Source organism: Mustela lutreola, chromosome 2 (genome assembly GCF_030435805.1).
Source record: "Mustela lutreola isolate mMusLut2 chromosome 2, mMusLut2.pri, whole genome shotgun sequence".
In the NCBI taxonomy this organism is placed as follows: domain Eukaryota; kingdom Metazoa; phylum Chordata; class Mammalia; order Carnivora; family Mustelidae; genus Mustela; species Mustela lutreola.
The window spans coordinates 177,141,444-177,156,991 of record NC_081291.1 but is presented as its reverse complement, the minus strand read 5'-3'; the positions used below and the strand labels follow the sequence as shown (position 1 = coordinate 177,156,991).

The 15,548-nt window shown below is 38.2% G+C and overlaps 2 protein-coding genes across 7 annotated transcripts in view; one reads left to right on the top strand and one right to left on the bottom strand.

Annotated features, from left to right (window-relative positions):
• Positions 1 to 3,740: 3,740 nt before the first annotated feature.
• Positions 3,741 to 15,548, top strand: part of CMSS1 (cms1 ribosomal small subunit homolog) — a 383,625-nt gene continuing 371,817 nt past the window's right edge. Inside the window, exon 1 of one of the 5 annotated variants that reach the window (XM_059164361.1) lies at positions 3,741 to 4,035. In XM_059164361.1, coding sequence (XP_059020344.1) covers positions 3,900 to 4,035 — 136 coding nt within the window. In that variant the 5' untranslated portion in view covers positions 3,741 to 3,899. The remainder of the gene's footprint in view (positions 4,036 to 15,548) is intronic. The other 4 variants (XM_059164362.1, XM_059164364.1, XM_059164365.1 and 1 more) reach the window with 4 other exon arrangements.
• The window catches only part of FILIP1L (filamin A interacting protein 1 like), a 113,525-nt gene continuing 108,542 nt past the window's right edge, over positions 10,566 to 15,548 (bottom strand). For both annotated transcript variants that reach the window (XM_059164357.1, XM_059164360.1), the window contains one exon: positions 10,566 to 14,481. In XM_059164357.1, coding sequence (XP_059020340.1) covers positions 14,290 to 14,481 — 192 coding nt within the window. In that variant the 3' untranslated portion in view covers positions 10,566 to 14,289. The remainder of the gene's footprint in view (positions 14,482 to 15,548) is intronic.

Sequence of the window (15,548 nt, the reverse complement as noted above, 5' to 3'; positions counted from 1 at the left end):
CTCTGAAATCAGTCCAGCGATGGAGAAAAGTTCTGGGTAGCTGCTAGAATTCCACCTCAAGCAATCTTGAGTTACATAACTCTCCTCTTCTGCCTCAGGGCTTTCTTCAGTGGCAGCATAGCCCGAGAGTATCTGGAAATTCAAATTCCTGGGGACAACCTTCAACCAATAGTGGATGGCAGTCAGTGGATATCCTATTCCTTTTTTTTTTTTTAATGATTTTATTAATTTATTTGACAGAGAAAGCACAAGTGGTGGGGCTAGCAGAGGGAGAGGGCCAAGCCGTCTCTCTGCCGAGCAGGGAGCCTGATGCAGGGCTCGATCCCAGGACCCTGGGGATCATGACCTGAGCCAAAGGCAGCCACTTAACTGACTGAGCCACTCAGATGCCCTGGATATCCTACTCCTGTGGATAACTCCAAGGCAGTCTACACTGTTTCTCAGAGGGTCCCTTACAGGATAAAGAGCCAGTTATATAACCAATTTACTATTCATCCTTCCTTCCTTATCTCACTCTCCCTGTCTTTATTTCTGCCCCCTCCCCCACATCAGATCATATCCCAAATAAACTACTTGTATCCATGTTCTGCTTTTAGGGGAACCTAAACTATGGCAGTAAACCTATCAGTTAGGATCCAAGCAGGAAAAAAATGCATCCTTTAAGTTGCACAAATAAAAAAAAATTAGTAAAGGAAGCATTTATGCAGATGAGGTAGGGTTAGGAAAACAACCCAAGGGCTGGCAACAGTGGAGAGCCATTATTACCCCTAAGCCTGAGAGAGACTTGGCCTCCAATGGAGGGATGAGGGCAAGGTCAAGTGCCCTGCATGGTGACACCAATTTAGCTTTCCTAAAACAGTATTTCCATCACATCCTTTGCATCTAATGAACACTAATATCTGGAATTCTTGGTTGGATATTCAAGATTAAGGCATGGAGGTGGAAGAACTCAAGAATTATCTAATTCATTCCCTTTATGAGCAAAGCGAAGCCCACCAAGATTAAATGACATGTCCAAACAATATGCCAATCAATATCCATTGACAAGGTCAAATTCAAGTACCACGTCCTTTATGAAGGCTTCTCAGTGCACTCTGCTGGGAAGTGAATGCTTCCTCTTGTAAATTCTCCTAATACTCATTTAGAAATCATACAGAAAGAAGAAGATACAGATCTATTTCAACCTGAGCTTCTCCATGTTAGATGAGGTAATCAAATACTGGGGTACAGAATTTTACAACAGATGAGTTTCTAAAGTAGGATGTCAATTCACTGATCAATAGAGCAGTTAAATGGATATACAGCTTAGGCTGGCTATAAGCTTTTTTCTGTAAACGACCAGGTATAAATACATCAGGGACACAGTCTGTTGCATGTTTCTTTTCTTTTTCTTCTTTCTTCCTTACTTCCTTGCTTTCTGGCTTTTGGTGTGTTTTATTTTGTTGTTGTTTTTCAGCAGTGCATTGAAAATGTAAAAACTATCCTCACTTACTGGGTGATAGGTTGCATTTGCTGGGGGCATTAGTTTGCTGACTTTTTATATCTGTCACCAGAAAGGAAGCTGACTTGGGAAACAAACTTAACAGGTTGCTTAGTAAGTAAAACAATAAAGAATAAAAGAAGTTCAAATTCAGTCATGCAATCTATATATTGTCAGTGTCTATGTGTGCCAGGTACTGTTCATGGTCCTAAGGTCACAGTGGTGAACAAGAAAGATGCAATTCTAATCCCCAAGGAGATGAGTGGGTGTGTGATAAGAGATGAATAAAGCATTTAAGAGGAGTGACATAATGATTCTGACTACTTTCTGTGTGGAAGCAAGACTGAGGTGGGACAAGAGAAAACAAGAGAAAAACAGGTTAGAAGACTATTACAGTGGCTCAGAAGAGAATGATTACCTCAGACCAAGGCTGTAGTGGTGGAAGTGATGAGATGGTTGGTTAAATGGCTAGATTTGGGATATATTTTGGAGATAGATCCCTCCAAACTTACCAATGAATCAGATGACAACAATGCAACCAGAAGAATGGTACTCACATTTACTGAAGTGGAAGAGGTTAGAAGGTAAAAGGGGGTTGGGATCCAGGACACAGAAGGAAGACTGATCTGGGATAATATCAGGAACAGTGGGAAAAGGAAATAATATGGGAAAGGCAGCAGAACTGTCTGGAAGCTTTGAGTGTTGTGTGAGATGTTGGGTCACTAATTGGAATTCTTAGTGAGTTCTTACATAGCACCTAATTTAACTACTGAAAATGTCTTTTTCCTCTAAGTGAATTTTCCCTTATCTTTTAAATTAGATAAATAAATACTATTAAATGCCACAAAAATATATGTAACATGTCTATAAGCTATAAACCATAAGAATTCAATGCATATCTATGAACTCTCCACTTTATCTAAATTGGACATTTGCCAGTAAGTTACATTTACCTTTGTTCTTCTTAATCTCATCTCCTGGTTACTCCATAGCCTAAATTTTGTGTTTACTACTCTCTTTCTTTAAAATCACATGTGTACTTTTTGACCTAAACAATTTTTGGTTTTCCCTGCATTTGAACATTATAAAATGGCAGCTGACATTTTAAAACTCAGCATTATGTTTCCAAAATATATCCAATTACGTATGTTGATTCATTTCCTATGCTTAATTGTATGGCTATATTATAACATAGTTATCCATTTTCCTATACAAACATATTTCGGTTGTTTTCACTTTTTTGCTGTTACTAACAATGCTGCTGTGAATGTTCTGTAGTATCCAACCGTTTCCCAAGTGTGTATATTTAAGAGTGGAAATTGCTGGATCATGAGGTGTGTAGTTTTACTTCTATAAGATTGTGCCAAATTGCTTTTCCAAGAGGTTATTACCAATTTACATTCACACCAGTAAGGTGAAGGAATTCCCACTGATGCATGTACTCTAGAATTTGGTAATGTCAGACTTCCTTAATTTTGTCAATTTACTGCATGAAAAACAGTGTCTCGTTGAGGTCTCTCTTTTATTTCCCAGGTTAGTAGGAGACAGAACATCATTTAACCTGTTTATTGGTCATGACACTTCCTCTTCCATGCTCGTATTTCTTATCTAACTTTCCTTTTCCATAATCTATCAATCCTATCTCTGGCACTTCGCGCTGGAATTTTAAGACAAGAAATACTGTACGTTTTTTACCTGTAGTTAAGCAGCAACTGACTCGCTCCTCTTGTTTCAGAAGTAAAGGAGACCGAGGACTCTGAGCCTTCGAATCACTAAAGTCTTTTCGTGGGCGAGTCCTTCCGGACCAATCAAATTTTCTTAACCTACACTGTCTAAAAATAGCAGCACACAGATCTACACCCAAGGCTCAACATTCATGGTCATGAATTCTTGCACACGTTTCCCAGGAGCAAACTATACACACCGGACACCCCAACGCACACAAACGAAAACACAACCACGTGCTCTGCTCTTCTCCCGCGGCAGGAGTCCTTTGAAACCCAATAGAGAACAATTGTCTTAGCATCCTGTTTCACACTTTCGTCAATAGTTTTTCGACCAAAAAAAAAAAAAAAAAGAAGAAGAAGACACAAAATGTTTTGAAAGAAGTTATTTAAAAAGATAATAATCTTTGGGGGGTTTCGTTTTCTTGTCTTTATGCTTTTGTGAGGATTTATTTTGAGTTACCTGACAGAGTCTTTTCATCAGCACTTGTGTGGAAACTGCGACGAGATGAGCACCTGGGACGGGGAGGCGGGGCGGAGGTGTGACGTCATTGCCGCGGGGCGGAGGCGACGGTGTCTGAGGAGAGGCTCCGCGTGCTGGTTGCCAACTCTGGCCTTTCGGCTTGGAGTCTAGGAGAATATCTGCCACTGTCCGCTTTCCCTTGGTGGTCCGCTCACAACTAGACCCACTGGAGATGGCAGACGACCTTGGAGACGAGTGGTGGGAGAACCAGCCTGCAGGTGGAGCCAGCAGCCCAGGTACCCACTCTGCCCGCGCGGCTGCGGGGCCTCCCCTGACCGACCCCTCCCCCCCAGCCCCTGCGTCCTTAGGTGAGCCTCTGGCGGTCACGATGTATGGCCCCGCGGTGGTGTGCCCAGCTGTGGGAGCGCGCGAGCGTCGGGAATGAAGTGGTGCGGGAGCCTTATTACTGGGTAAACAGTGTGGCTTTAACTCAGGTCTACCCTCCTGTCAGGAAAGACCCTGAAGGAAAGATTTTCCTTTTACGTGTTTCTTAATAGGTAGATTTTTCGTGAATTCAGAAGAGTTTGCGCGTAGTGGTTAAGGGTAACTCCTGGATTAGATTCAGAGTGGTTCTGCTCAAATCGAGACTCTGGGGCACCTGGGTGTCTCAGTCGTTAAGCATCTGCCTTCGGCTCAGGTCATGATCCCGGAATCCTGAGACCGAGCCCCTCATCGGGCTCCCTGCTTGGGGTGGGACGGGGGGAGGGGTGAAAGCCTGCTTCTCCTTCTTTCTCTCCCACTCCCTCTACTTGTGTTCCCTCTCTGGCTATCTCTCTCTGTGTCAAGTAAATAAAATCTTAAGAAAACAAAAACAAATGGGGACTCTGGCCCCACTAATACTGCTTCGGCTCCCTTTCCTCAACTATAAATTACGGATAATAATGTCAATTTCATAAGATTATCATGAAGATTAAATAAACATAATACAAATGATGCACTTTAGCACAGTGCTTGGCACAGAATATATGCGAGGTAAATATAAGCTATGGTTTTTCTTGCTATCATCATCATCTTGTTATTTGGACTGTTAAAGCCTGAAGGAGGTTTAGAAACCAATCATCCTTTTGAACTCAGCCATTTCACAGAAGAGACACATGAGACCTTCACAAGTAACTTCACATGAGTAACTTCACAAGTTCATGTAGCTAGTTGGTGTCAGAAGCAAGACTAGAATTTAGTTAATTCAAACAACTTGCTACGTGTACCCACTGCCAATGTGGTGGATATTTTATCTTTAAGTAGGTGGCATTTAGTAACTGCTCACCACAGGCTGACTTTGAACCTTTCAAGTTCCATGAGGCTTAGTATACAATTACGTTTTGAAATCGTTCTTCAAAGTCTACCTCTCTTCTCTACCAGGTTCTAAGATATTTTTTAGGGGAAAAAAAAGTAAAGTTTTATCCATGTCATATTGTCCACCAGGCACTGCACATGATTGACACTTGATACATACTTGCTGCAAATATTAATTTTGAAATATGTGTTGTGAAGTGTCCATTAAAGCTGCAAAATTCTACAACATTGTTTCCAGAAGAGTTGCCTTCAGGTACAAACTGAGTAGATGTCATTTTTAAAAAGGTAGCCAGTGTAATAACTTCCTCCAGTAAACTTCCTGACTCTGTTGCTACTTTGTTTCTAAGAAATATCTCTTGCAGGCTGTAATGTTACACATTTACTTTGATAACCCTTCCCCCCTCAACTCAGGTATTTAAGGCTATATTTTATGATGTGATTTAAGTATAGAAATCGTTTAAGAAATAACTGAATTCCTTTTGAGTGGTAAAGGGGATCCTATTTCTTGATTCTAGCCTTGCCTCTTGCCCATTACCGGCCATATCTCTCAAGTTAGTCACCCTTTAGAAGGAAAGAAATTAATGTGTATTGAGTGTCTTTAATATGCCAGATATTTTCATAAACATAAATTCATTTAATCTTCATAATATGTTTAAAAGATATGTATTACTTTCACTTTTATAGATGAGAAACAGAAAAGTTCAGTAATGTTCTTAGAAACACACAGCAAAGAAGATATCTGGGAAGAGATTACACAAGTATGCCTGAGTTTCAAAGTCATACTTTATCCACTATTACAGTGTGTTTTTACTGGGCCTCAGTATCATGATCAGTAAAATGAGGTGTCCTTAGAGATTATCTTTTTAAGGGTTTTAACAAACCAACTGTTCTACACATTGGATTTATAGCATCTTTCATGTAAGTTACCAGGATTCCCATCAAGATAGTATGTTAGAGGCACCCTGCTTCTTAGACTCCTTCTAACTCTTAAAATTGCTGACTTTAAATGTATCAGGGGTATTTGCTTTGTTAACTTCTTCTTAGTATAGTGAGCATGTAAGCTTCTTTGAGATATGCTTGATTATTTGTCAGGGATTTGCTAAATAATCTGTATGGTATTTCTAATTCAGAAAAAAATCACAACAAACCAATTCAGATTTCTTGATTCTACCTATGTTAATGGGGGAAAGATCAGCCTAAAATGTGTGAACTGTATTTTTGTTTTGAAAGTCATGGGAGAAATAGTGCCTTAAGTCAGAGAAAGGAAAGATAGTTATAATGATGCCTTTATTTCTGTTGTGTGCTGTGCTACTTGCTTATAAAAGTAAACATATTTCCTTACCATCTGTTTTCCATTCACGCTTATGGTAGCAAGAAGCATTTAGCCATTTTAACAATCTACATCTATAACAAAGGCTCAGCATTCATGGTCATGAATTCTTTTGCATGTTTTCTGAAAGCAAACTGTACAAACATACAGATTCCCAAACACTGATACACACTATGTAAAACATCTGTCTAACATATCCGGCTATCTACTTATTGTCTAAGGAAATGTAATTCAGAGACTCTTACTAAAGCTCTTGATCTTGATCTACATATGACCCTTTTTTTGCATACATCTTATGGCTATTCAGAACTTCCACTCTTGTGCTAGAATTCTGCATTTTACTGGAGCCCAACATGGGACCTGGCACCTGGTGTTTGAAAGAGATTAGCTGAATAAATGTATGCATGCTGCTAGATATACAGAGTTCTTGGTAATCATGTATGTAGATAGACATATAATTTCTCACCCAATTAAATACTTTTAAGAATGAAAGGCCATGCCATTAGAATTTTTCTGGGACTGTCCTAGTCTACCTGGGATGTCACCCTATTGACATCATTGTTGGTGATTGGAGTCTTGGTCCAGGATAAGACCACTGAGAGTTGTGTGTGCTGAAGAGTATTCAGCCAGTGTGTTCAGGTAACAGAGTCTAGGAGTCATCTAGTGACATCCGACATTTCATTTTACTTATTTCCTTATTCCCTGCATACCTTAAGAGATTATTTGAGGTTATTTATAGTAAATAATGCATGCATTAGAATCATAATTGCGAAACCTTAATGCTAAAATGAACAGATACAATGCCCATGGTTTCATGTAGTTGACTAAACTGGGCACTTTCTCAGTGTTGCTTGAAAACTGAGAATGTCATTCCCAGCAGGGATTTTGTTACTTATGGAGCAGAGCCAAGAGTTTTTGCAGTTGGAGTTGGTCACTTGATCATTCACTTACTGAAGAGAATATTGATTGTTTTCCCTTTTTATTCCAATAATATCCCTCTTAAGTTAGCAAGTCAAGTGTCCAGCAGGTAGCAGGGTTTATGAATCTGGAGCTCCAGGGTTGGGTCAAGGCTAGAGATAAGAGATTTAGGAATGACTGGCACATGTATAGCTTACTTTTTTTTTTTTTTTTTAAGATTTATTTATTTATTTAGAGAGAAAGAGAGAGAGAAAATTTCAAGCAGAGTCCCTGCTGAGTACAGATCCTGGCAAGGCTTGATCTCATCACTCTGAGATCATGACCTGATCTGAAATCAAGAGTCAGACACTCAATAAACTGAGCCACCCCGGCACCCCTACAGCTTACTTTTAAAGAGGATGTTTTAGCAATCTGCCAAATTCTCAGCCTCTGTTTTTGAAGAGGATTTTGCATGTGCTTCCCTAGCTTATTCTGAATATTTGATTCATCTTTACCAAGCATCTAACTAGAAAACTGAAGTGTGAACACACTTATATGTACAGTATAAGGAGACTGTAGATAATAACGCTAACCTGCATTTGTTGAGTGGTGGTTATGTGCCAGATACTGGCACATAATATTTTGATTGCTTCATGTGTATTAGCTCATTTAATCTTCACCAGTACACTATGATGTATTTACTATTATTCCCATTTTACAGGTTAGGAAATTGAGGCACTAAGTGGTTAAATGATTTGCCCAATGTTATTTAGTTGGTAAGTGGGGAGGCTGGAATTCATAGGCAGGCAATCTGAAACCAGCCTGTGCACTTAAGTTTCTCAAAGATAATTATTCTGATTATCAATGTTAAGACTCTCATCTCTAAAATAACAATCCTTTTATCAATTAAAAAAGGCTCATATTTATTTATATACATCATTGTTTTCAAATTGTGTCTATAAACTCTTACTCTCCTAAAGTTTACTCTTCTTTTTTTTTTTTTTAAAGATTTTATTTATTTATTTGACAGAGAGAGATCACAGGTAGGTAGAGAGACAGAGAGAGAGAGAGAGAGAGAGAAGCAGGCTCCCTGCTGAGCAGAGAGCTCGATGCGGGACTCGATCCCAGGACCCTGAGATCATGACCTGAGCCGAAGGCAGCAGCTTAAACCACTGAGCCACCCAGGCACCCTAAAGTTTACTCTTCTAAAGAACATTGATTAGTCAGAGATACAAATAAGCGGACTGTATCATTGGGCTTTGAGAACAATCTTTGCCAGGAAGTCAAACTTCATCCTAGTGCTCTAGACTCACATACCTGGCTGTCTTCTTGAAGTCTGCTTATTTACTAGAATGTCGAATGCAAATGAAAGCAAACAAAGGCCTTACTCTCTGATCTATCAAGTCTTTAACTCTAAGACATCCTGAATGCTTTTTTTCCATTTTTCTCCTCTGTTACCCATCAGAGTACATGTTACCATCTTCATTTGCCTTAACTACTGCAGTAAACTAACAGAGCTCCCAGTTTCTGTCTTGTTCATCTTTGGACTGTTCAATTAGCAGCCTGAGTGATCAGATCTCATTCCTGCCCAAACCCTTCAGTGGCTTCATCTGTCACATATAATACAACCCAGGTTACTTATTAGGACTGATGTCTGCCACATCTACTATTTACTCCCCTCTAATTTATGCTCTTCCACCCACACCAGCCTTTATTTTGTGCCTCAACAGGGCAACTTCATTCTGTCTTAGTCCTTTACAGTAGGTGTTCCTTTTTCTTTCTGGGCTCTCCAGTATTTCAAATGGCTATCCTTTTCTTAGAACATTAAGACCTCAGTTCAGATATCACTGAAAGAAAAGCATTCCATGTCAGCCAGTCTAGAGTAGCCATCTAGTTGGTCTATTATATCATCACATTATAGTAATTCTCAGCAGGGCACTTATCACCAACTGTTATTTGCCTTGTTAAATGATTACATTTGCTAATAGATTACATTTCGTTGTTAAATTATTACATTCTGGTATGATCCCCCACACGAGATTGTAAGCCAAATGTGAGCAGGGATTTGTTTATCTAGTTCTTTGCTGTATACTCAGTGCCTAGAGTAGTATCTGGGTCCTTAGAAAGCACTCATTAAGAATTTGTTCATTAAGTAATTGTTAATGTTTCATAGCCACATTTGAAGACCTCAACATAGGAGTTCCACATCTAAAGAAATTTAGTTCACTAGAAGAATTGTCAAAATCTTGCTCAGGTTTTTGACAGATTTGACAGGCGCTGCTTCTCTCTTTCTGAAAATACATTGAAAATCCTTGTTGTATAACTGTATACTAACCTTTTATTCTAACCATATTTGAATTTAGTTTTATAAATTTTGTTTTGAAAGAGGAAAACAGACTTTTGCTTTATAATGAGCTGATAATTCTTTGTGGTGACAGCTTTTGTTACTTAGAATCAATGTAATTGGTCATTTTGAGATTGCTGAAATGAGCATTTAAAAGTTTTTGTCGTTGTTCTTGTATTGTTTTATATCATCTTCAAATCACATTGCTTTATCTATGCTGAATTCCTCCTAGAAACAATGAAGTAGGGGAATGCCTTGGATCTTTTAAACCTGAATAATTCAAGTGTTTGGTTTCTTCCCCTCTTCTTATACCAGAGTTAGACCTTTACAGTATTAATTTTACCTATAGGAAGCCATGCATAGTAGATGTAAAGTAGTAGTAAAGCATTGTCTCTGCATATAGAATTCAGACTTGGAATATTTGTAGTACATTTTAATGACATACAACAGAAAATCAACTTCAAAATTATTTATTGAACTCTCATGCTTAGCCTTACTTTAGACACTGGTGGATTAGAGGATGAAACATATGCTTTCATTGTGGAATTTATACATCAGTGTGGTTCAACCAAAATGCAAGTAGTATTATTTTGACAGATGTTCAAGAGGGATGCCTGGGTGGCTGAGTTGTTAAGCATCTTGCCTTCAGCTCAGGTCATGATCCTAGCTAGGGTCCTGGGGTCGAGCCCCTCATCGAGCCCCACTTTGAGCCCCGCATCGGGCCCTATGCTCAGCAGGAAGCCTGCTTCTCCCTCTCCCACACTCTCTGCTTCTTTTCTGTCTCTCACTGACTCTATCTCTGTGTCAAATAAATAAACAAAATCTTTAAAAAAAGAAAAGATGTTCAAGGGCAAAAACAGGGACAGGATAAATTTTAAAACGTGAGAGGAAGAGAAGAAGAAAGAGCACATGTTGCATCAATAGTCAGTGTTCTGTACTTGAAGACTGTGTAACAAATGGACCCACAGATAACCTTCATGGACTACTTTTACTTTATTTATACAATTTCAGTAATTCTTACAAGTGATTAAACATGTGGTTCTTGACAACAATTTTAAGTGTTTAAAAGTACAAATTTATACATCTTTACCCAAACGTGCACAGTAGTTCTACTATAGTTCTGCTAAATGTCTATGAATCTCTTGAAAAAGACCAGGAATTTGGAAGGCTTAGAAATACTTCCATTTCCCCTCTCAGATTCAATGGCAACAGTATTTTGTGGCACAAATCCTTTGACCTGTTCTTATCAGATGTTCTTTAGTTGAACACTTTAGTGCATTCATAGATTTATACATCTTACTAAATGTGTCACAAACAGCTTGAAATACAGTTTCCCTGTTTTCATCAGCTTTCAAAGAATTCTTAGTTCTTAAATTATTACTGTTTTTTTTAATGTTGATTAAGCTCTTGTTCCTGAGTTCCTTGCTAGTCTAATTCACACTTGACCAGAGATCAGAAACTTTTTTTGTAAAAAACCAGATAGTAAATATTTTAGGCTTTCCAGTCACTGTCACAACTACTCAACTCTGCATAAAAGCAAGCATACATAATAAATATGTAAACAAATGAGTGTGGCTGTGTTCCAATAAAACTTTACCTATGGACAATGAAAATTGAATTTCGTGTAATTTTCACATTTTGTAAAATATTTATTATCTGATTTTTTTCCTACTATTTAAAAATGTAAATACTATTCTTAACTTGCAAGACATACAAAAACAAACAGGGCTGAATTTGATCTGTGGCGTGCAGTTTGCATACACCCCTGCCCCAGGTATGTCCCCTAGAGTGGGAATTTGAAACATATCCCAGAGAGAACTACATTTTACATCAGATACTCCATTACTTAGCCCATCATTATCAGTCATATATTAGATCAGTCACATTTCTGTTAAAAACCAGATACTTTATTCCAAGTAGTTAAAAGGAGATTAGTTCAGAAATCACCAAAGCTAAATAAATGAAGGGCTGAGGAAACCCTCCAGCATAAACAAATCAGGTTATTAAAGTTCTTTTTACAAATTGGATTTGTTTTTCTTCACTTGGATTTTTATCTGCTTTCTTTTAAAAACTTAGTAAAGTAACTCCAGAATTAGGATAGCTTCTTTTATTTTTATTGTTTTTCAGAGAGGTCACATTTCTGCAGAAATAGAATTATTCTCAGGAAACAGGATTCTTTATGTTTCAGTTGTGTTACAGCTCAAACACCATTTTGTTAAACCCCAAATAGTATTCCCAGTTCTGAGCTACTTATGCATTTTTATTGCATTTATTACATATTGCTTTAAAATAAGTATGGTTTTTGGTTGGTAATCATCTTTAAAATAAACTTTGTTATTTTAAAGACTTCTGTCTTATTGGGATTAGAATTGTTACCATTTAAATATGGATTTCTGCTGCTTGCCAAAGAAATTTCGCTATTTTCTGACTCTTTTTTAGTACTTTGTACAATATCTTCTCTTTTTTTTTTCTTCTCCTGAATTTATGCCAGCTCGGCATGAAAACACTTGAAGAAGTCTCCTAACCTAGGAAAAGACAATTTTAAAATATCCAACATACAACATATTTTGTGCTCCTTTTCAAGGTAAAAATGTTCCCAGTGTCTTTTGTTTTTCTGGGAGTATTTCATGCTTGTTTCTCCTGTTTTATGCTTCTTTTCAGTCTGTTTGGTTTCTACTACAGGAGTTCCAGTGTTTTTTCTTTCCATTAGCTTAATTATCAGTCTTGAATGTCAGTCACATAGCGTAACTGCTTTTTTTCACTGTAACTATATACCAGTGCTATCTCTTAGCAATTTTCTCACTTATGTCTTGACTGAATGGTCCTCTTCTCTGTCATTCATTCATCCTCTGTTCATTTAACATTACCTTCATATTGCAGGCACAACACTAAGTATCCTACACATTTTCCAACTGCACCATTTACCTGTTACCACCCTGCACTTCCTTTTGAACTGTTTCTCCTGTATGTTTGTGTTAGAATTCCATTACTATTTTTTTTTTTTTTTTAAGCTTCTTCCCACTCTTTGTCTGACAACTTTTCAACTTAGACTTTTCCATTTCAGGCTTTTAATTCACCTGACCTCCCCTCACTTCTTCCTCTGTTACTCGTCTGTTGGGACTGCTGCACATCATCCCTCTCTTTGACTTCTTTGTTCAGTGGTACTCAGACTTGCAGCTCCTTCTCCTCCTCCTTAAAACTGGAGTGAGTCCACGGTTATTTGTATAATGACACAAGTACATGGAAGCAGGCCGGGCTGGATGAGTGTGGAGAATGGCAGTTCCTTTGCTCCTACTTTGCTGGCTCCGTCCCAGGATAGCTTGCTAAAGCACTGTCCTTCCAGGATTTCTTCCAGGATCTTGTCTCCAGTTCTCAGTACAGGATCACAGAGAACCTTGCATCATGCTCTTCATAGATTTTTTTTTTTTTTACACTGAAGCTTTACACAATATAACTGTGTCTCATGTCAAAAATGCCTTGTCTTGTAACATTATTGTGTTGCTCTGTCCACACTAAATTATAGACATACCTTTCTTTTACCTCAGTGAGAGAGCTGTAAGTGTGATGAAAAGGATTACTTTAGCTTAGTACTGCCAGAGGCCTGAGTCCCACCTTGTAGATGACTGGTTGAATTCAGTCATGGTTAATCAGAACTGGAAGGAACCTGAAGAATTATTAAGTTGTCCTGTTTTACATATGAGAAACTCAAGGCTCAGACTGTTGAATTCCAAGCTCATTGTCAAATGAGTAAAAAGCTAGGATTGGAATTTGAGTCTTGCTGAATCAACTGTTTTTCTATAGCACTGATACATTGAAGTGATGTCATTAAAGAATGTCTGATGAGATGATAAATTATCTTTTTTTTTTTAAACACCTAGGACAGTGATTCCTTTCTCCCTAAAAGATTTCTGTATTCTTGACCTTTGACTCTTAAATATCCTGATTGCTTTAGAAAGCAGAAATATCCATCTAAAATAGTTTTTGTAATAAGCCTAGCAATATGATTCTATGGCCTGGCATATATAGGAGGGGCAACCTCCTACAAGTGACACAGAAGTCTAAGTGTCAGCGGTCAAGTGTGCATATCATACCAGTAATTATCAGGTCCATCACAGAAAGGTTGTATTAGTCTATTACTCATTTTTTGGTTCCTTTCTTCCTTGTACTAAGAATTTTCTTCTAGTGTAAAGAAATCAGTTTTAGACCTTAAAGTGTGATTTTAATTGTCCTGCCATTTTGATGGAAATGATCTGATTTTTTTGAAGTTGATTAGGAATTCTTTCTAGCATATCTTCTTAGCAAAATATGATTCAATAAAGTTCTGTGAAATGAAAGACTTACTTCTGAGATCACCAGAAAACTTGTCAGTTGGTCTCATGAATTCAGTCCTATCCCGTGCTAATGATAGAGAGATGGTCCAGCTTTGGGCTGGATTGTAAGTAGAATGAGGAATTGGAAGGATTTGGCCTGTTCGTGTGTATATGCATATACACACATATAGGTACAATAAATGCAGATATGCTGCTCTTTCAGGATGCTATTCACCAGGTCCAGCAACCTGTGAATGAACTGTTCGTCATTTTGCTGCTTCACCATTTCTTAGAGAGATGACCTTTCCTCTTTGGCCTTCATACTGGTAATTTTAGTTTTCTGGATATTTCTGTAAGTGGGTGAATCCAGATAATGCATTGGCATGACTTACCTTTTCCCTCCCATGTGGAGAAAAGTGTTAGAGGTGACAGTTCTTATGATGTGTAGCTTCCCACAGCCAGTGTAGTGACTGGGCTTATCCATAAGCCCTGGGGGAGCTTTAGGGAAAAGCTTAGTGTTGCCTGTAGATTTTGGTTTAGGGATCCGTGTTGGGATTCTCTGCTTGCATACCTTCTTGATCTTGAATTAAACAGAAGAACAAAAGGTAGTTAATAGTATAGTTGGTGGAGCAGCTGACATTGTTTAGTTTAGAGGATTTGGCTTCTTTGGAAGCACTAGGTTCTAGGGATACATCAGATTAAAGACTCTCATGTTGAAAAAAAATTAGAAAAGCAATTCTGTCAACATGTGTTGAGTGTGTGCTGTGTGCAAGGCTCTGAACAGTAGATGGCACTAAATGCAGAGGTAAATTGCTTTTTGGCACTCATAGTATAGTGGGAAGTAAACAAGAGGAGTGTCCCAAATTAATCTCAAAGCGTCCTGAGATTGTCAAAGAAAGGTTAATTTCAACCAAGGGGTCTAAGAGAGTTTCATGAAGAAAGTAGCATTTGATTTGGGCCTCTGAAGACTTAGGATTTTTGATAGCAGGAATGGGAGGGCATTCTAGGGTAAAGGAATACTTTCAGCAGCAGAATGAGGGAATATTTTTGGCAGGGTCCCTGAGATAGGAAGTCAGACACGGTTAAGAAATGGAGTGATTTCAAATTAGGTTGTATTTAACAGATGAAATGGGACTGTAGACTGGGCCTAGATAGGGAAAATTGTACCTGATTCTATAGACGATACATGCTGGAGGGGATCGTGGGGTGAGTAGGAAGGACAAAGTCTGGGGGAGAAAACTTGTGGAGGTAGAATTGTATTAATATTTACTCCCTGTTAATATATGAAGAGTAAGAGAGGAGTCACAGATAAGTTGAATGATCTGGACTGGGAGAGTGTATTGTGGAGTGTGAAAGAGTATGATTGAGTATACATTCACTTAAAAAATACACTCTTATTTTCATTTATTAAGGAAAAATACTCTTGGATAAGAGTACTTGTTGGTAAAGAGATGGGAAAAAGTTCTCAGCTAACTGTAGTTCTCCCATTATAATCCATAGTTGCTGGTGATGATATTTCCCCCCTCTTTGGTTGCATCATCCTTTCTCTCCTATGAGCTCAAAAATATAAATCTTTTGAAAATGCATTGCAGTTTTCATGATGGATTACTAATACTGTTTTTATGGGAACCCTTCTTATATTATTTT